Source organism: Setaria viridis, chromosome 3, assembly GCF_005286985.2.
Source record: "Setaria viridis chromosome 3, Setaria_viridis_v4.0, whole genome shotgun sequence".
NCBI lineage: Eukaryota > Viridiplantae > Streptophyta > Magnoliopsida > Poales > Poaceae > Setaria > Setaria viridis.
In genome coordinates, this window is record NC_048265.2 from 1,441,207 (window position 1) to 1,462,140 (window position 20,934).

At 49.6% G+C, this 20,934-nt stretch overlaps 1 protein-coding gene and 1 long non-coding RNA gene across 2 annotated transcripts; both read left to right on the forward strand.

The window, feature by feature from the left end:
- Positions 1–8,316: 8,316 nt before the first annotated feature.
- On the forward strand, positions 8,317–9,285 carry LOC117849996 (uncharacterized). Its single transcript, XR_004639142.2, has 2 exons — positions 8,317–8,842; positions 9,084–9,285. It is a non-coding gene; the product is annotated as an uncharacterized lncRNA (long non-coding RNA).
- Positions 9,286–12,208: 2,923 nt separating this feature from the next.
- Positions 12,209–18,855, forward strand: LOC117848182 (plasma membrane ATPase). Its single transcript, XM_034729512.2, is given in 16 exon segments — positions 12,209–12,460; positions 13,882–14,001; positions 14,100–14,336; positions 15,150–15,203; positions 15,205–15,250; positions 15,253–16,034; positions 16,138–16,242; positions 16,330–16,474; positions 16,563–16,727; positions 16,800–17,038; positions 17,134–17,166; positions 17,243–17,324; positions 17,412–17,572; positions 17,666–17,839; positions 17,924–18,106; positions 18,204–18,855. Coding segments are annotated over 16 exon segments (2,853 nt in total). The 5' UTR covers positions 12,209–12,418; the 3' UTR covers positions 18,489–18,855.
- The last annotated feature ends 2,079 nt before the right edge of the window (positions 18,856–20,934 follow it).

Below are 20,934 nucleotides of genomic sequence, written 5' to 3' on the forward strand. Positions count from 1 at the left end.
TTCTATACAAAAAAGGAATTTTAAAACTCCGTGCAGCACGCAAGAAGCGTGCTGGGCCGACAGTCCCGGAAGCCCACTTACTGCTGCCATAAAGGCTAGCTGACTCCAAATTGCTGTGAAAAAGGCTAACGGGCTCCAAATTGCTGACGGACTGAGAAATGATCGGTGGGAAGCGATGATGGGCCTCTCGACCTCCCTGGCGTGCCAGTGGCCCAATTAAGTTACCGATGCTTCGAAGCCCCAGCCAAGTGGTGGGCTCGCGTTGGCGCGTGCCGAGTATGGCCTGCGGGCCGATGTTAGCTGAGCGAGAAGGAAGGAGAGGAGGCCGGGCTCTGCGGCTCTGCGCTGGTTATCACTGTATCATCACTGCCATTCTCAGGTGCTAGTCAAAGTATGCGTGCTCTGAATCCCTAATTCCCCAGCAAGTTTCTGCCCGCAGCAGCCAGACTGACAGAGCCAGTCAGTCGGTCGCCGGGTAGGTCAACACAGCGACGTCAGTTTTGCACGAACGCGCGGACCAATCATTGAAACGAGCTGCTGCTGTTGCTAGCATCCACAGCGCGGTCTGGTCACTCCCCGCAGCCTGCTGCCGGCGTCGCCTCGGAAAATTCGACCCACGAGCGCGAGAATTCGCCGGCTCCGACCGTGACTTTCCACGCCAGGGACGCGCCGCCATTGATCATCGGCGTGACGACGACGAGGACGAGCAGCTCGCGATTCCAATCATTGAAATGTCGCCCTGCATGCAGGTACTGTCTAGTAATCACATGATGACATGACGGAGAGTCCTCGCCACGCTTCGCCGAAGACTTCGATCGCTCGCGACCATGCAGCAGCAGCTAGCAGCCACGCACGTACCGATGCCTGGTGCCTCGTTTTCCTCGGCCTCTGAATAGTTCCACCATGGCGGCGGGATCGCGCCACTGCGTCCGTGCGTGCAGACATTCTGACGCGAATATTCAGAACGTTCGGCGCGAGAAGAATGATCACAACAGCAGCCGTGACTTTATGAGGTTAATTATATTTATAATCATCTTTGGGCAAAAGTACAGCAACTGAAAGCACGCACTAAGCCAATGCTTGCACCACACTAGATTTTTATTCATTCAGTTTCGACAACACTGAGGCAATGTTTTGCTGTACTAGCGACACATAAGGCCATCCACAATTCCAACGGATTAACAAACACAGAGATCCGCCAGTGATGCTGAGCTAATCACGCAACGTTATAGTGGAGAAAGAAACAAGCACACCGGCGTAGACAGAGATCACGATGCGATCCCAGTTGCGACTAGGATCGCAGCAACTTGATAAGGAAATGTCAGGATATTTTTTCAAGCCGCCCCCAACTTGATAAGGAAATGTCATGAATCATGGATGGGGACGGAGGGCTCAACGCTTTATTGCCCTCATCAAGGCCGCCTCCAAATTTGATACTGTGCTGCTGCAGCCTGCAGGTTCGGCATGGCTGCTTTTCTTGTCTCTGAAACCTTTCACCATTCTGAACTCGGGATTGGCTGCAGGCTTGCCGGATTCAGAGCAACTGGTTAGAGGGTGTGACGTACACTGAAGACTGCTGCATGACAAATTGAATCGATTTAAATGCTCCCATGAAACGAGCAATGCTTGCCGATCCATTGTCAAAAGGCAGTACTATACCGGTGCAGTAATCCAGAAGCAACATTTTTCAAACTGCGCCGGTCATACGGCAACAACGAGAATCTGAATTCTGACACTGCTGCAACGCCTAAGGGCCTGGCCCAAAGTTTCCAGACTATAATTGACAAGAGCAGTTGGGACTTAGAAAAGCGAAATTAAACCAAACCTTTGCTGGTATTTCTTTGCTAAACAAATGCTTTCCTAGCTGCAATGATCTTCTCCTTTTGTTCTTGCCCTCACTCTCAGACAAATCGCATGCAAGCGGACACGCACAACCTGACCAGGCTGCCGTAATACCCGTGCATCTGTTCGTTTCATGTCGACAGATGCTAGCGCGGATTTAAAACTGGCTATGCCTTTCCGACTCACTCAGACGGCGTCATCACAAAGCTTGTGAAAACTGATACGGTGCGCAGAGTTCTTTACTTCTTTATACACGTCACGCCTTTAATTTTCTACCGAACACTTGACCTGGACTTGGAACGAGTTCTGAACTTTTGCTTTGCTGAATACTTTTCTAGTCTCACATCTTATCCAGCATTATCACACTAGGCCTAGTATAGCCTTGTGTCAAACGTCTCCGACACGTAGTTTGTTGGAAAAACAAACGGGCTTGGACAGCAACTGATCTAGTGAAATTATCTGCAACCTAATCGACGGTTGCCAAGATTCCATTTATTTATTTAGCTTTCCTCTTTTTTTATTCCCTTTTGATAATAGGATTCCATTTCTTGTGCTCTGTTGCAACGAACTCATGTTGCCCATGTGGAGCTCAAATCATGTGGCCGGCCTGAAGCATGGGGTGATGAGGCATCTTGGAAGGTCAACTCTGCCCAAGAATCATTGCAACATACAGATGTCTCAAGTATTTTCGTTATGTTATCTGAGCTTACATTATCTCTGTATTAGAAAATTGGTTAAAATGCATGCATTATCTGGGGTCTCTCTACCTGGACTAGCATCAAATTCCTCACATGCCACTAAGTAAAACTAAAACCTAAATTTCTCATATATGCCAGTGATTGTAGGTATCAAATGTGTAATAGACACATCGATAGCTTACGAGGGTTTTTGAGTTTTCTCGGTGGCATATAAGAAAATTCCCCTGCGTGTATGTATACTTTGACAAAATTAGCATACACATAGTATGACAAGTGGAGCCACAGAGATTCATCTAATGCTTAAACCACATGTCCTAGTTAAACTTGCCAGATTGTGCAATAATAGCATGCTGAAGAACTTATGATACAACTCGAGTGGGAGTAGTCAACTGTCAACCACCGACCGCAGGAAATGGGCCTCCGGGAAAACTAGTACTTATAATTGAGCCTCTTTTTTTTTCTGATGGGCTAATTTAGCTCTTTGATTAGCTCTGAGGGCAAGAGCTATGTTGAGGTCAACCTAAATATAATGATCCTGTGCTCTGAAAGGCTAGCATGATTATTTCAGTAGAGGAAAGAAATGGTTAGAACGAGTCATGCCTTGTTAAATCACCAAAAGTCTATCCCCCTACATAAACGGCTCTCCAGATGGCAGATGCCATGTTGCCAGTATTTGAAAGGCTAATTCATCAACAAAGTTGAAACAGCCTTGTGGCGCCATAAGGCCATAATGCAATAAAATATGCTGATTCTCCATGTAGCCTTTATATCTGATTATGGACAGGTTACAAACAGTTCTCTGAACCTTGCACTGACGAAGGAGGACATGGACGATGTGTTACAAAAGGCGCGAATACATAGCAGTTGCTTCTGCTCTTCAAACTGAACATCATTGTGAAGTAATCCTATCGTCAGAAAGATGCAACTGTTGCTTGTGCAGTCGGCCTACCATGCTAGCCGCAGTCGCGATCGCTCAAGTAGGTCGCGATCGAGTCATTTTCGTCGTGTGTGCGTCCTTCTTTCAGAGGCGTTGGCTATAACGCGGATTAATCAGTGGCCTTTAATTGTGATCATGAATCACAATTAGCCCCCGGTTTGGTTCCCTAATTGTCAGTGGCGTGGTACAGATGGTCCATGCAGGGTCACTGTTAGCAGAGCCCAAGAGGTGTGTGCGCGTACGCGTTGATTCGCTGCCGCTGGCGTCCCGTGATCATCACTAGACGAGCACCTAATCGATCAGGGACCATGTCATGTTACCGTAACATGGCACAACGATCCATCAAGCCACGCAAAGGAAACAAAAAAGCGGATAATGATCTGCCATCCATCCTACTACATGCAGCCTGCCTACCTGGCACCTGAATTCCTGCAGAAACCGCATAATGTTTCAGGCTTTCGGTTTTGCACGCAGATGCAGCTAGCTACCTGCTATACACATTCAGAACTCTGAATTTCTCTATCAGAAAGCAGGTACCTGTGGTCTGTTGCCGCTTCATCCGATCATCATGTAGTTAAACTCTGTGACCAGCAGTCGTTGTCACAGACCGCAGCGCATCAAGAGCTAGTTCGTACGAGAGTGGCATGGAAAAGTCCTGCTAGCTCCTCTCCCTCTCGAGAGAGAGGTTTCTTAGACGTCATGGCAACATCTTGGAAAGAGCGGCGAGCCATTAAATCATTGCAAGATTTCAGCGACGAACACCGAGATGCTCCTCCAGTCCTCCTCCTAGCTGCCCGCATGTGGACCAGCGAATTCCTCCAGGCGGGGGCTACCTGCCGGTGCCTCCACTGGGAGGAGGAAGACCCCCACGACGGCATGCCGGCGTCACCCGGGTTGACCCGGAAGGGATCCAGTTCTGAGATCGCCCGGGGCCGCCTCGTGCGCGCGCGCAAGTCTCAAGTCTGCCTCTGCCCGCCTAGGTGATGGCATCCTCGCGGCCTTGCGTGTCCCGGGATCACCCAATCCCGTGAACTTGCTTGTGCCCGGTGCGCTCCTTTCAACATTACCATGATACGATTCGGCACTAAACAATGCCGGGTCGCCTGTAGATTTTGTTGCCTCCAGAAATTGTCGGAGGTGGATTGGTGATTTCAACGGCTGAATCACGGGTATCCACGCCGTGGCTACTGAATTATCGACCGATTGCTATTTGTTAATGCCGATAAGTTGACTGGGAAACTGGTGACCACCGGCCAAGTTTGGCTCGTGATTGATTTCGAGCACTGGAACAGGTCGTGTTCAGAATTCAGATCAGATGGCTGTAATTTCCTGTAGTCTCCGGCTGAAGTGAACCGGAGGTCTCCTCTGACCTCGATCGGCTAAGTGGAGCGATTCGATTGGGCGTGGAATAATCAAACGAGGATTAGGTTTTGAATCGTAAATGCCTTTGAATTCAAATCTTGGTGTACTGCTTTTTATTTATCGGTGCCTCTGAAAGGACTCACGTTCTGGCGGTTTACAGATCTTGAGCCACTGTTATACACGATAAGGCGCGTTTCACGTTTTAAACGCTAGCTCTGAAAATCAACTTGACTATAAATTAAATTAGATGCTAAGCCAGCCGATCCTTTCTGAGAGAGGGGGGATTTCATGTCCATCGAAAGTGCCTGCTGGTCCAAAGCAAAATGCAGCAATAATATATTAGAGAGAGTACTGTCATCAAACATGTTGGCGACAATTAGCCGCCGCAATGGATCGATCAACGATGATGGGCACCTAATTGCATATTCCTACCGAGAGTCCAACGCCTCTGTGCACATGATGGATGGCTCCTTTCCGGACCTTGACGTCTTAACCCCAGTTTCTCTGTCATCCAAAATGTGGCGAAAACTGATGTCCTGTCTGTCGTTCATACTTATTACCTGCATAATAGACTTCTCGGAGAAATTTGCTTGCCAGAAATTGTCGCCTTTCTCAGAAAACAGAATCTAGTGGCGACGTGCATTAGAAAATGGTACGTGCATATGGCCAAAGATACCACCAATCGAAGCACAGCTCATGTGATAAGCAGGCCTATCATTACGCTTCGAGTTAGAGGTTTGGACAAGTAAACAGATCACCTTATCTTTATCATTTTTCTGTCAGATATCATGGTACCTTCAGAGTCATCATCATGTGGTGTATATTTTGCTCCATATGGTCAAATCTGCATTTGTCAGTCCATGCATCGAATTAATTTGTCTGGAAAAAAGAGGACATCATATATTTTTTCCAGTTTCCGGCCGTCGCCGGTTTTCCTCGCCGTTGCCCACATTTTTGGAATGCAAATGGAAAAAGGCAAAATCTTGCAGAAAGACGTATCTCGTTTCATCATCTTGACTACTGACTCAAGGTGACGCAAGGAAACGTGATGAAATAAGGACTCAGACGCTGACTGCCAAAGACTTCCAAACTGCGCCCAACGCGAACTCTGAAACCTTTTCCGTTCTTTCTTCAGGTTCTTATAAACAACAGTCTTTTATTCATGACATGCACGCGAGTGTCTGTGAGAGTATGAAGAGAACAAAAGTTCAGGCAATCAAAATTCTCGGCACGGCCGGCTAGCTCAGGTTATTTTTGTTTTAAAAAAGAAAAGAGTCGTGGTAACAATCATATTGAAATGATCGCGTGATCGGCATGGTTCATACGCGCAGATTACAGCTCCTTGGGAATGCCTGCTTTGAACATCTTGATGGAGTTGTCAGTTGTGTTGGACTACCGGAACGGATTGGTCTGTTTCCGTAGCACGTGGCCCTATCAGCTGTGGTTGGCAGAACAAAATATGCAGGGCTTCAGGCCAGTCCAAACAAGAAAAGAGCCGGAAATGATAAAAGATGAGACGAAGGAGATGGCAGGATTTGGACTTGGACCGGGTTCAATCGGTAGCTTTCCCAACAAAATTGACCGGCGAGAGCCGTACGTCTCCTTTTTGCAGCCATCGTTCGTCTGATTTGAGATTTTTTTAGGTTGTCTACCATTTATAAACATGTATCTTAGAAGCTGGGAGGATCCTATCGGAGCGACAAGAATCCAAACTTGTAGATACAATGAAAGCACGGCAAAATTGGCCACTGGATTTCATAACAATGCCTCTACACGCATGGGTTGACCCAAAAACCTGCAAATATTGCATTTGCGCGCACAAGCCTTTACTGCCCAGGAGTGAAGAACAAAGTAGCAGTCAAGATTATCCAAAAAAGGCAGCAGTAAAAAAGTGTGGAAACAAACAGCAGCCGAAAGAAAATTAAAGATAGCCGTCAGAAACTAGGGAATGTAATTCAGTGAAAAACGGCAAGAGAGGAAAGCATTGTCTGCGATGCTGTCCGATCGTTCAACGCGGGAAGATGCCGTGAAGCTGGACTCCTGACCTGCGTGCCAAGTAGGGGGGAGGAGGGACCCAACCCGTCTCCTGGTTCCTTCAAAAAAGATGGCTCTCCTCGCTGCAGGAGGGGTAAAATTGACCGCTGCGAAATCATGGACGTGATCACCTGCCACCCGGATCCAAAGAAGAGGCAGAGGAAAATGACAAGGAAATCTAACCATCACTGTCCGAGTCTCCGAAGCCATTAGGAGACCTTGAAAACAAAAAGGGGAAGCTGCTGCTGAGGCTTGCAGAGGAGCAGTTCCACTTTGCCTCTTCAGGATCCTGAAGAAATGGGCATTGAAATCGGTTGGCTCCCTTTCACGGCTCGGAAGAACGGCCGCACGGGGAGACGCCTGAGCGAGGTCCGACCTGTTGACCTTATTGGCTGAAGAAAAAAAGAGGTGCGAAAATGGAATGCGTGGCCGGGGAAAACAGTTGACCTTCAGTTTAATCACTATTTTTTCTCTCTCTCTCAATTGAGCCGGTCTTATGGGGTACAAAATTGTGCATAATTCTGGAAACAGTGACGGCTTCAGTCCTTTTGCGTGTTTTTTTTTGGATGGGTAAGGTGAGCAATGATTGTGGCAAACAACTACAATTTGGGAGGGAGATGATGCTATGATGTGTGCGACTTGCATCGTGTTATTATTAATCAGTGGCAGAGAAGATAGGGTCAACCTTGAGACTACAGGGTCTTTGCATAAAATTCATTGTTTTTCTTCAAATGCTAAAAATTCAGTTTATCATCAAAGGCGCCAGTATCGCCTCATGTCCGTTAACTGTTGCTTTAACCCAACAGGGACTATGCCGTGTTCAAAAGGTTCGAAAGAGAACTAAACCAATCTTGTCACGATAAAGTTCCAGTCCAAATCCAATTTAACCAATGCAATCTTTTCCTGGTATAAAGTTTCAGTCTAACTTTTTTATTGGAACTTCTACATGATAATTTAAGGTAATGTGATCCAATCAAGGACCACGCTGCCTACAGAAATCCAACGCCCTATGCCAGGACCACACTTCCCTAATCCCTATCGACGAGTGATGAGAAGGACAAGCATTAGGCCAGTCTGAACGGGGTTTCATGGAAGACCTGGTATTCAACGAGGGGAGAGAGAGGAAGAGTGTCACCATGAAACGCCCAAGGTCTTAGTTATTTGGGGACGTTTGGATACTGGGTGCTAAACTTTAGCAGTGTCACATCGGATGTTCGGATGCTAATTAAAAGGACTAAACATGAACTAATTATAAAACTAATTGTAGAACCTGTGCTAATTCGCGAGACGAATCTATTAAGCCTAATTAATCCATCATTAGCAAATGGTTACGTTAGCACCACATTGTCAAATCATGGTCTAATTAGGCTTAATAGACTCGTCTCGCGAATTAGACTCCATCTGTACAATTAATTTTTTAATTAGCCTATGTTTAATACTTCGCATCCAAACATGCGATGTGACTAGCACGATGAAACGCGCACTGAGAGCATCATCGTTTCATCGCCGGATCCCGTATTCCCGACGGCACCACCTCCCCCTCCCCTGCTCCCGCGCTCGCCCGCGAAATCGCTCGGCCTTCCCTCCAGATTGGCGCGCAATCGCTCACTCCTTCCCTCCAAAATCGCCCGCCTCCCGTCCCCCGCCTCCCAATTCGCCCATCGACGAGCAGGCCGGCGGCACCGGTGAGATGTCCCGCCGAGGAAGATCCGCAGCGCAGGTTGGCGGCGGCCCTGCGAAGGTTGGCGGCAGCAGTACTTCTCCCGCAGCTCCATCTCCGGCGGCAGCGCCACCGCAGCCCCCTGTTTTCCCGTCGGAATTCACCTGCAGATGCAGCACCGCTGCCGGCGCCAACGCAGTGGGGCTCGTCGTACTCGGAATCTCCACCAACAGCAGGTTTGTGGCCTGGATCTAGAGAAAGCAGCGGCCCAAGTCATTCCCCACATGGAAATCAATCCGCAAATCCATGGTAAGTTTGCCGAATTAATTTTGTATGAGTAGGAACTCTGTTGACTATGCGATCTGAACTCTGTTCGTGGTGATGAATTGGCATGCCTTTCAAACTTGTTTTCGTATACAACTTCAATTTCTCCTGGTGCTGTACGGTGCATATGCATTCAGTGTTGAACTAAGCCACTGCATTGTGCATTCATTTCAAATTTTTAGCTCAGTTTTTGAAGGCTTACAATATTTTGATGGTCTGTTATCAGTGGACAAGTGGCAGGAAATAGGAAGGACTTGGTGGATCATATTTGGAACAAGCTCGGGCGCAATCCAAATATATCTACAGTTTGAGATATAATGTATGTAATCATTTTCATATATGCGAATATTTAACATCGTATGAATGTTGAAGTTAAACGACACATTTTTTGGAAAGCAATGCTTATTTACCTAAATGAATTTTTAATACGAGAGATGGCCACGTATAACCATGTTTGTTTAGTAACGTCATCATATTTTACTATAAAAAAGCTACATAGTTTCAATGGCATATTTGATCACAACCCAATGTGAAATTTAAATGCTGCACCAAATCTATAAAACTGTGCAGTGAAATTGTGCACTGAGAGTGACAGTTTCGTTATATTGAAAAGCTGACATGGCAATTTTGATAACGGTGCTCGTGAAACTAGCATCGAGACTCGCCTTACAGGCATGCCCGTGAAAACAACACGCACTACTCGAACTCTTCTACGGAGCTACATTGTCGCCTTCTCTTACCGGCATGCGCTTGAAAACAACACGCACTACTCGAACTCTTCTAGGGAGCTACGTTGTCGCCTTCTTTTCGATCCGAAAATAACTTGTCCCATCTTGTCACCCACAATCCGATCGTATCACTCAAGAAACCGATTCATCAGCTACTACCTAGCACTGAGCAATAACAGAGAGCCCCATGCTGCTGGTTGCTGGCCACCGAGAAAAAGAAAATTAAACGAACAAATAAAGAAATAAACCTCCAAGGAACAGAAGAGCCCCATCAGGGCCTGGCCATTACTTCCATGTGAAAGGAAATACTTTTCTATAAGCATGCGCTGTAATGGCCCAATAATTCCATGTGTAATGCTGATGTGATTTGCCGAGGAAAAAATGGGAGCGGCAGGAAGGAGGACTCGCGCATGCTGTCAGACGTCAGCATTGTTGGGCGCTTTCGCTTTCAGATGCCCATGGGGGCGCTCCGTTGACCAAGCAGCAGCAGGCAGAAGCCCAGGGCGGCTTGGGCGCTTGGCTGCTCGGACCGGCAGGGCCAGCAACGGCCGAGGGCTCGTGCGGTGCACCCATCCACGTCGGCAGGATTGACCTTTGGAGTCATCATGGATCTCACCAAGTTCAGGATTTTCTTTCATTTAATTTTCTGATGAATTCTGAATCACCGTGCGATCGCCACAGCGATTGTCCCTTTTTTTTGTGTGGCTGCGATGAACGGAACGGAGTAGTGCTCGGCCTCCTCGATCGAGAGTCGAGGGGGTCGAGAAGGGCAAGCCAGGCGCGGGCAGATCTCATCCGGTGCCGTTTCGAACTCCACGAGGAATTTGGCCGCTACGCACACCCCAAAAAAAAGCCTGGTCAAACGAAATCTGAACGAGGCCACAGGCGTACCGTCCGTCCATATCCGTTTCTCGTTGAACAGACTAGAGAGAGGGGACAAACCGAACGAACGCCTTGGGCGCGTGTGGTACGGAAATGGCTGCACGGCCTTGCCCGATCCGCCGATCTGCCAAAGGACACGCAGCGAAGCACAGAGGAAAAGACACCGCTTCTACGTTGTTGGTGCACAAGCCCTGGCATCCACTGGCACAGAGTAAGGTCGCAGGTGGTGGTAGCTGACGAAGAACAATAGCTCCGGTTTTCTGTACGGCCTGTACGCAGCTGCAACTGCAAGCAAACCTTTTACATGGAAGTGGTGGCAGTATTAGCGGTCGGTCGCCTGGCATCACGGGCGCCGGAATCTCTCGTGAAAACCGTGAAGATAAGGCGACGGACACATGCGGGCGGCGCTTTTTCAGATCTCAAGTTGCCATCGCCGACCTGTTTTTTCTTTTCTTCCGAAGGCCTGAGCTGAACCTCCTTCGTTCCTATCATCCTGCATTATTGTGTCCTCCTGTCCACAGAGGATCATATGGCCATATGGTGGCAAGCAAAAGCCTCTGAAATTAAGAATCGGGTAGGAGCCTGCAATTGCTAATCAATCATTTCCGGACGCCGCAAGCTGCCGACGCTGGCACGCTGCTGCGTTCACCTGCAAGCGAAGCTCGCCACCGATTAGAATTCGGAACATGCCGCAGTGGCATTTGTCATCTCCAGGTGCCGTGCGCTTCTTCCTTGGACTCATCACAAGCCGCATCATCCGCGCTGCCAGAAAAAATGGGAACTTAATCCTTTCTCTATCTTTTTTTGAAAGTAATAAGAGAACTTAATCCTGCATGATCCACGAAGATGGGCGCAGGGACGGCGGTGCAAAGAGCCCTGGCTGGATCTGTACGGGAACACCTCGACGTTCTCGCACGCGGCCAGGCCTTCCGGATTTCCAGTGAGCAGCTGCACATGCCCGTTCCGGCTGACAACTTGCATGCCTCATCAGACACAGCACGAGCTGCTGCTGTTTTCTGCCCGGCCGGCCCTCCCTTGTTGCTCCACCCCATCGATCCATTCCAGCGTCGCACCCACCCAACGGCTGGCCAACTGCTAGCGTCGTCTACGCCCGAGCCGAGCCCTTTTTTCCCGTTCGGTTCGGCGCACGGAGCCCCTCGCACCGTACGATCGTTATCCACCCAACGGAACGGAATCGCCGCCGCCGCCGCTGCACGGCCGGCGCGGCGGCTCCGTGAAGGAATCTCCGTCCCCATCCCAAGCACGGGCACCGGGGCTCGTAAATTCACCGACCCGAGAACGGCGCCCCAAGGAGCCCCGTTATCCCGTGACGACGCGGGCCCACCTGCCACCACCAAGTGGCTGACACCCACGGCCATCGGTTCCGTCCTCCGGGCCCGAGGCGAGGCCGCCCCACCGCACCCGCGCGGAGTCAAACCGGGAGATAGATATGTCCACGTCCACCCGCTCGGGCTCTACCAACAACCCACTGACGCGTTGGTCCAAACCCCAGCGCGCAGGCTAGATCTCACCGGGTGCGAACGGGGCCAGGTGCGGCGGGGGAGAGGGTTCTTTGAAGGGGCGGCCTAACTCGACGGGGGCACGCGAATAGAGGGCGCGATCCCGGGTCCCACCTGGCGGCTCGGTGGGCCCTGCGGTGGTAGGGCTGCTGGGGATGGCCCGCCACCGGCTTCCGGAGGGAGGGTGTATAAAGCGGCGGGCCGCTATATAGGGCTCCCCACATCGCCTCCCGTTCCCGTCGACGCCCACTACTACCACCACTTCCATTCCTCTCCCTCCCCCTTCCCTTCTCTCCCTCCCTCTCGCGAGAGGAGAGAAGCGAGAACCCAGAGCTCGCCGCTGCTGGAGCTCGGCCTCTAGAGCCCCGCTCTGTTTCCGGCGCTCGCTTCCCCCGGCCGGGCTCGGCGCGGACTGACAGGACCCGTCCGCCATGGGTGGGCTCGAAGAGATTAAGAATGAAGCCGTCGATCTGGTGAGGAATCGCTGCTGCTACTCTCGCCTGCCTGTGCCTTGTTTGAGTCCCGTCCTAGATTTTTGTCTAGTCGTTGCGCCCTGCTTGAATCATGTGACGGTCTCAGTTGCCTTTTGACTTTTTTTTTCCCGTTCCTCCTTCTCCGCCCTGCTGTCGGAGGAAATCAAGGAGGAGTTCCTCCACTCTGGAACCGGTTTAATTTCACCGAGAAAAACGCGCTCACAATTTTCTACCAAATAAAACGAAAAGGGAATAATCCTGTTCATGTTCATGCAAAGATTTATGCCTTTCCGATCCCCCTCACATAGTCACATGACGATGAGCCCGCTGCCTTTACGCTCAATCTCCCAACGGCTTTTAGGTGAGGGGAAGGGCCACTGGCCGTGGCCATGTTCCTCCCGTATTTTTGCTCGTGTGAGCTATTTGTTTGAATGCTCACAGCTTGTGCTCGCTGCCCCGCCGCCGCCCACCTATCTCTGGAGAGAGAAACACCCACCTCTGAATTCGCCCGCTCACTTATTGCCATTTTAATCCGCCGTATTTAATACGTTTCCTTATTTGAGTAGTACAGTATGAAACAGAATTTAGTAGTATTTCGTCTTAGATCTGTACATACCTCGATGGTTTGAATCTTTTATACATGCTTAAAATATCTAAATTTGTGCAGTCCAGTTACTACTTCCCTTTTGATTTTTTTATAGTTACCATATATTCCTGCTATTAATTTTCTATTCCTAATAACCGAATAAATTAATGGTGGAAATTATTGGTGTACGAAATTGCACGTAAAGTCAAAACTCTAAAGTACTTCATGATCAGAAAAGTATGCTTAGCACGGAGCACGCAAATCCACAGGCATCATGCTGTAGAGATTAGCCGCTAACTAACGGCCGTCCGGCTCAGAGAAAATCCGTGCATCTTTGAGCTGTTGCTTTTCGTTTTCTTAATTAATCCTTGTTGACCAGTGGAGCGGCCACAGGCCACCTGACAAGTGGCCTGCCTGCTCATCTTTTTGTCCGTCCACTTCCACCGGTTCTCATGCGCCCGCGCTGCACGCCGAAAATGAACTCTGCATCTTTCTCCGCACGCATCTCCAGGCCCTTGCTGGGTCACACACTCACACGTGGGAGGGGCCACGGAAGGTGCGGAGCAGAAGGGGGGACGCCGGGACGGCCACCCCACGCCCGCGGCCTCTGATCGAGATCGGACGGCCGTACTGTCGGCAATCATTGGCCCCGTACATGGCCCTGTCCTTTTGGGCTCTTCTTAAGTTCTTGTCATGTTCCAACGGCTTTAGCTGGTAGTCACTGACATAGTTGGCCCACACAAAGTAGAAGCTAGCATGGAGTGTTGTTTGACTGTTCTGGCTGTGACCATGGAAAAACTTTATCTCATCTCAGTGATGCTATTTGTGCTTGCAGGAGAACATTCCCATCGAGGAGGTGTTCGAGCAGCTGAAATGCACCCGCGAGGGGTTGTCCTCCAACGAGGGCGCTCAGCGTCTCGAGATCTTCGGCCCCAACAAGCTCGAGGAGAAGAAGGTGATGACCGGATCAAATCTGCACATGTACTCCTTTGGATTAATCCATATATGTGCTGTGTGTGATGCTAACACTTGGGTTGTCTTTGTGTTGCGCAGGAGAGCAAGATTCTCAAGTTCCTCGGGTTCATGTGGAACCCGCTGTCGTGGGTCATGGAGATGGCTGCCATCATGGCCATTGCGCTGGCCAACGGTGGTGGCAAGCCTCCGGACTGGGAGGACTTCGTCGGTATCATTGTGCTTCTTGTTATTAACTCCACCATCTCTTTCATCGAGGAGAACAACGCTGGTAATGCTGCAGCTGCGCTCATGGCCAACCTTGCCCCCAAGACCAAGGTAAGCACAGCAGGCTGCAGTGAACAAATGAAAAACATTTTTTTAAGAAACAGCTTTGAAAGAATAAAAAGAAGAGAAAATACATGAACTTATTCCATGGTACGGTAGCAATGATATTTTTCATAGACAAGTTGCAATATAGTGGAAGGGGGAATCTTTTTGTAGGACCTTTGAGGTTGAAAAAGTTTCAACTATGTTATGTCCAAAACTTAAGTTCTGAATGGTCCATTGAATGTGTCATGAGTGGGCATATATTCCATCATTGAGGAAAAGATAGGGACACAACTGTTGGATACTGTTTATTCGGCATAAAGAATTCGGCTAGTTTAGTGCACTTAGCATTTGCAGTTTATCTGGACCTACATTTTTTCTGAAGTGCAACAGGAAGTCAAGTTCCAGTTTCTTTCTTACGTAGGTTTAGTCTTATCTATGGTAGAATAATGTGCAGGTATCTGAGTAGGACGATGAATTATTGTCCTGCACATGGAATTATATATGGCATCACAATTCATGTCAACTGACTCAGAATTCTCAACTTGAGTGGCCATCCTGCCTGTCTCTTTCCTGTATTTTTAATTTCTTTGAGAAGAAAAACATGCCATCGCATGCACATCGCTGTCATATGTGGTTTTTTTTTTTATTCATCCAAGTTGTGGTGAGTCAAACAAATCGAAATGTGTTAGGTACCAGGATGCAGTCATGTAGCTAATGGCAACTTAAAATAAACTGTAAATAATTGTAAAACTAAATAGCTTATTTTTTTAGAAAAAAACACTAACTGTTGAATTCATTGGATTTGTTTATCTGTTCTAGGTGCTGAGAGATGGCCGATGGGGCGAGCAGGAGGCTGCAATCTTGGTTCCTGGTGACATCATCAGCATCAAGCTCGGTGACATTGTCCCTGCTGATGCTCGTCTCCTTGAGGGTGATCCTCTTAAGGTTGACCAGTCTGCACTTACTGGAGAGTCCCTCCCGGTGACCAAGGGCCCTGGCGATGAGGTCTTTTCCGGCTCAACATGCAAGCAAGGTGAGATTGAGGCTGTGGTCATTGCCACTGGAGTGCACACCTTCTTTGGCAAGGCTGCTCATCTTGTGGACAGCACCAACCAGGTTGGACACTTCCAGAAGGTCCTCACTGCTATTGGGAACTTCTGTATCTGCTCCATTGCGGTCGGTATCGTTATCGAGATCATCGTCATGTTCCCGATCCAGCACCGTGCATACCGCAGTGGAATTGAGAACCTGTTGGTCCTCTTGATCGGTGGTATCCCAATTGCCATGCCGACTGTGCTGTCAGTTACCATGGCCATCGGCTCCCACAAGCTGTCACAGCAGGGTGCCATCACTAAGAGGATGACTGCTATTGAGGAGATGGCTGGCATGGACGTGCTTTGCAGTGATAAGACTGGCACACTCACCCTCAACAAGCTTAGTGTTGACAAGAACCTCGTCGAGGTGTTTTGCAAAGGCGTCGACAAAGATCACGTGTTGCTGTTGGCTGCGAGGGCTTCAAGGACTGAGAACCAGGATGCCATTGATGCTGCCATGGTTGGAATGCTTGCTGATCCTAAGGAGGCTAGGGCTGGTATCAGGGAGGTGCACTTCTTGCCCTTCAACCCAGTCGACAAGAGGACTGCGCTGACATACATTGATTCTGACGGCAACTGGCACCGTGTCAGCAAGGGTGCTCCTGAGCAGGTGAGGAATAGTTGCCTTTATTTTAATTGAACCATTGCACCGATTTGGACTTTGTTCTTTCAGCGTGACTAATTAATTGTTACCGTGGTGAAACCCAAAACAGATTCTCGACCTGTGCAACTGCAGGGAGGATATGAGGAGGAAGGTGCACTCTATAATCGACAAGTATGCTGAGCGTGGTCTTCGTTCACTTGCTGTTGCCAGACAGGTATCCTGGGTGGTTTTCTTTACCATTTTCTTGCAGTTTTTGTGATCACTGAACCATATTCTTATACCAAATGTGACCTTACCACAGGAAGTACCTGAGAAATCAAAGGACGCCTCTGGTGGACCATGGCAATTTGTTGGTTTGTTGCCCCTGTTTGATCCCCCTAGGCACGACAGTGCTGAGACGATCCGCAAGGCTCTTGTTCTTGGTGTTAACGTCAAGATGATCACTGGTATATACCCTGTTACCACTGAATGATCACAAAACCTATTGGGCTGGTATTTGCACAAGTGCTGAACCTGAACTTTTCTGTATTTCAGGTGATCAGCTTGCTATTGGTAAGGAGACTGGAAGGAGGCTTGGCATGGGTACCAACATGTATCCTTCCTCCTCATTGCTCGGCACAAACAAGGACTCCACACTTGAATCACTTCCTGTAGATGAGCTCATTGAGAAGGCTGATGGTTTTGCTGGAGTCTTCCCTGGTGCGTCAAATGCTTAAATATTATTTACTTGTTATGCATGTATCTTTTGCTGATGGTGTTACTATTATGCAGAACACAAGTATGAGATTGTGAAGAGGTTGCAAGAGAAGAAGCACATTGTTGGTATGACTGGTGATGGTGTCAACGATGCCCCAGCTCTTAAGAAGGCCGACATTGGTATTGCTGTCGCTGATGCTACTGATGCTGCAAGGAGCGCCTCCGATATTGTCCTAACTGAGCCAGGTCTTAGCGTCATTATCAGCGCTGTCCTCACCAGCAGATGCATCTTCCAAAGGATGAAGAACTACACCGTAAGTTCCTTTCTACCTGTCCCTTTTTTTATGTGGCATGCATATGATCTGATCTGCATTCTGACTTTTCTCGGCTCCTTTTTCTGAATCACCAGATTTACGCTGTCTCCATCACCATCCGTATTGTGGTAAGTACATGGCACAAAAATTTTCAACTGAAAAGTGTTAGTTTCTCAGCGACCTAACTTTAATTTTGTCATAAAGCTTGGGTTTATGCTCATTGCTTTGATCTGGAAATACGACTTCTCGCCCTTCATGGTCCTTATTATTGCCATTCTCAATGACGGTATGCATTCTTGTTTCCCTAATAGTATCTTAAACAGTGTTGTTCTATTACAAGGATCACTTCTCATTCTTTAAAACAACAATGCAGGTACTATCATGACAATCTCTAAGGACAGAGTTAAGCCGTCTCCCCTTCCTGACAGCTGGAAGCTGAAGGAAATCTTTGCTACTGGTGTTGTACTCGGCAGCTACCTTGCTCTGATGACTGTCATTTTCTTCTGGGCCATGCACAAGACCGACTTCTTCCCGGTTGGTTCTCAAACCTTCCTTTCCTTGATATTCCTCAATCAGTAAGAGCGTTCATGTCTGAAGTTTATTCTCACTATGGTTCCCGTTGTGCAGGAGAAATTTGGTGTGAAGCCAATCAGGGACAGTGAGGGCAAGATGATGTCTGCGCTGTACCTCCAAGTCAGTATTGTGAGCCAGGCTCTGATCTTCGTCACCCGTTCCCGTAGCTGGTCCTTCGTGGAGCGCCCTGGTCTGCTCCTGGTCACCGCTTTCCTGCTTGCTCAACTTGTAAGTACCTGCTGTTTGCCTCTGATCCAACTGAAACTTAGCACATCAACACGTGCCTAATCTGAGCCTATTCTGCTGGTACAGGTTGCGACCTTCCTTGCTGTGTACGCCAACTGGGGTTTTGCCAGGATCGAGGGTATCGGCTGGGGCTGGGCTGGTGTTGTCTGGCTGTACAGCATCGTGTTCTACTTCCCGCTCGACCTGTTCAAGTTCTTCATCCGCTTCGTGCTCAGTGGCAGGGCCTGGGACAACCTCCTTGAGAACAAGGTACTGTACCGCTTCCTCTGTCATTGGACGGGTAGATAGACGTAGCTGTAATTTCCAAAGCAAGTTTGCTGATGGATTTCTGAATTCTGGTGCGCAGACGGCCTTCACCACCAAGAAGGATTACGGCCGGGAGGAGAGGGAGGCGCAATGGGCCACCGCCCAGAGGACACTCCACGGTCTCCAGCCGCCGGAGGCCGCCTCGAACACGCTGTTCAACGACAAGAGCAGCTACCGCGAGCTGTCCGAGATCGCGGAGCAGGCCAAGAGACGAGCTGAGATCGCGAGGCTGCGGGAGCTGAACACGCTCAAGGGCCACGTGGAGTCGGTGGTGAAGCTCAAGGGGCTGGACATCGACACCATCCAGCAGAACTACACGGTGTGAGACACCGCCGGGATGTCGACGAAACCTTTGCCCGCCCGCCCAGTATTTGCGAATGGAGTCATCTGATTACTACAGGAATTTTTCCGGTGATGAACCAAAACAAAGAAAAAAACCGTGTGGCTGATCTGACCGAGCAGCCCTAGTTGTAAAGCGCTATACCACCACCAGATACTGCTATATGATGGTATGGTTGGGTGCCCCGTCTTGCTAGGGAGCTTTTTTTTTTTCTCTCCTTTCACTCTTACGCTTTTCACTAGTGGAGTGTGCGCGTGGTGTAATCGTTTTTACTTGCGTTTTCCCCTAACTAGCCCGGTGGTCTCGCGGAATGCGAGATGGAGAAATAATGCAACAAAAATTTTCTGCCAAATCCCAATAGTGCTGTTGTGTTCTCTCCACACTTTTGAGTCATATATATATAATCAATAGTACAATTACTACAAATAGCATGGCTCTGTGTTCCATAATCGTGGATGCGGTCGGTTTCTTTGTGCATCCCCTTTTGGCTAACGTCTTGTCTACTGGTTCTGCAACGCAACTCCTTTTCACTATGTAAAAGCTGGGGCGCTTTTTACTCGGCGCGCACTTGCAGCAGTGCAGGCCAATAATACGATCGAAATAATCACCAGGGCAATCATAATGCAGGACGAAATTGAGTAACACGCAATATATCTTGACGACACGGCAAAAAGGAGAGGAATAATATAGACAGGGGCATGCGTTGTAAAGGAAATAATGGAGAGAGAAAAAAAAGGTTCTCTCGCCTGCGCCACATCAAATTGCATTCCGAGATTCTGTACAATTCCAAGCGAACCGAACCAATCCAATCCTCCCCCTCAAAAAGGCCAAAGCGATATGAGGAATAGTTCGGCTACAACTTCCCTTCCTCTTTTCCGCCCGCCCAAACGCATCGAACCACAAGTCGAATACAACGGCGCGGAAAAAAGGCACGGGATACCACGTACGTACGAAAAGGCAAAAGCGCGAGGGCGTGGGGCAGACGCAGACGCGGGCGCCCGCCCGCCCCGGCCCAGCCGCACAGGTCGCGTCGCGTCGCGCCGGCGCCGCCCGAAAGGCACGCGACGTCCGATCCGGCGGGGTTGGGTTGGGGGATCGATCGCCACCGGTCGGTCACACAGACACACACACACGCGGCGGCAGGTGCGGGACGGGGGCGGCAGGCAGGCTCACATGACAGCACCTCCCACGCGAGGCTTATCCCGGTCGCGATCCGCCCCGCCATCCCGCGCCGTGCCCGTTGCCTGCGCACCACCGGTAGTGCGCGTCGCTGGCCGTCATGTCCTTCGCTCGGCGGTTGGCGCTGGGTGCCGGGCGGGGCATCGCCTACGCGGTCTCCTGTGGCGAAAAGCGGATGATTCCTGCAGCTGCAGCTGCAGTTGCGTCCTACGCGGACGCGCGAACCGAGCGATGGGGCGCGCGGGCGGGCGGCGGCGCTCGTCGTCCATCCAAAGTGCTCGGCGGGTAGGCAGAGTGGTGGGCTGGCGCATCATCATCATCATTCATTCATTCATAACTGGTGAATGATCGCTCGTCCTATCGGTTCGCCAGGGCCATGCTCGCCTGTCCCTTCGCCTCCCAATCGGGCAATCATCATCATCGAGTCGTCTGGCACGATGCGCCGTGTGTTCTTGTTCCTTTGCCTTTGGATGAACTCAGAACTCGTGTTGTGTAGGCAAGTTCGTTTCAAAAAGAGAAGAAAATAATGTGGTATAGGCAAGTAGGTAGGCATCGCTTTGGCTTGTGCTGTTTTGCTTTCACGCGGGATCGAGGATCTGCTCCGTCTGAGGCACGCACACGGCGTCAGGGCAGCGCACCGCAGGCATCTCAGCAACCATACTGTTCACTGTTCAGCTCCGGTCATTTTCCCGGCGCCGGGCGTATCGCATACTGTTCGTTTCCCTAGAGCAAAGCATGCAGTTCGTACACGTATGGATAAACACGTATTGCAAAGAAGACGATAAGATTGCAGCGTGGGCATCTCATGCGGTTCGGCTTCAGTCATTTTCCGGTGGCATCTCATACCGTTCGTTCTTTTTTCTACAGCCCTGAGGCACCGATGATCAACACGGATCGGTCCGCACTGTGTGCTCTAAACGCACACTATCTACAGTATCGTCCTTGCACAAAGGACAGGTCAGGCTGCAACTCTGAATAGCTAAAGAAGATGCTCCAAATCCAGACGATCCACCGTCACCCACTGCACGGATCTTCATTCAGTTGGAGCATAATTGGCCATTTATGCTTTGCTGCTGGGCTGGTGCCTTTGCAACCTACTCCAGTTCTTTGTGCTCGTGAATCCGGTCTTTCTTTTCGCCAAAGAGAAAAAGGTGGGAGAGATGGTGTGTCGTTGTGCCTGTGCGTGCCGGGTGCTGCTGTGCTGAACCTGAACAACCCAACGGCGTCCGATCACCACCGTGCACATTATTCA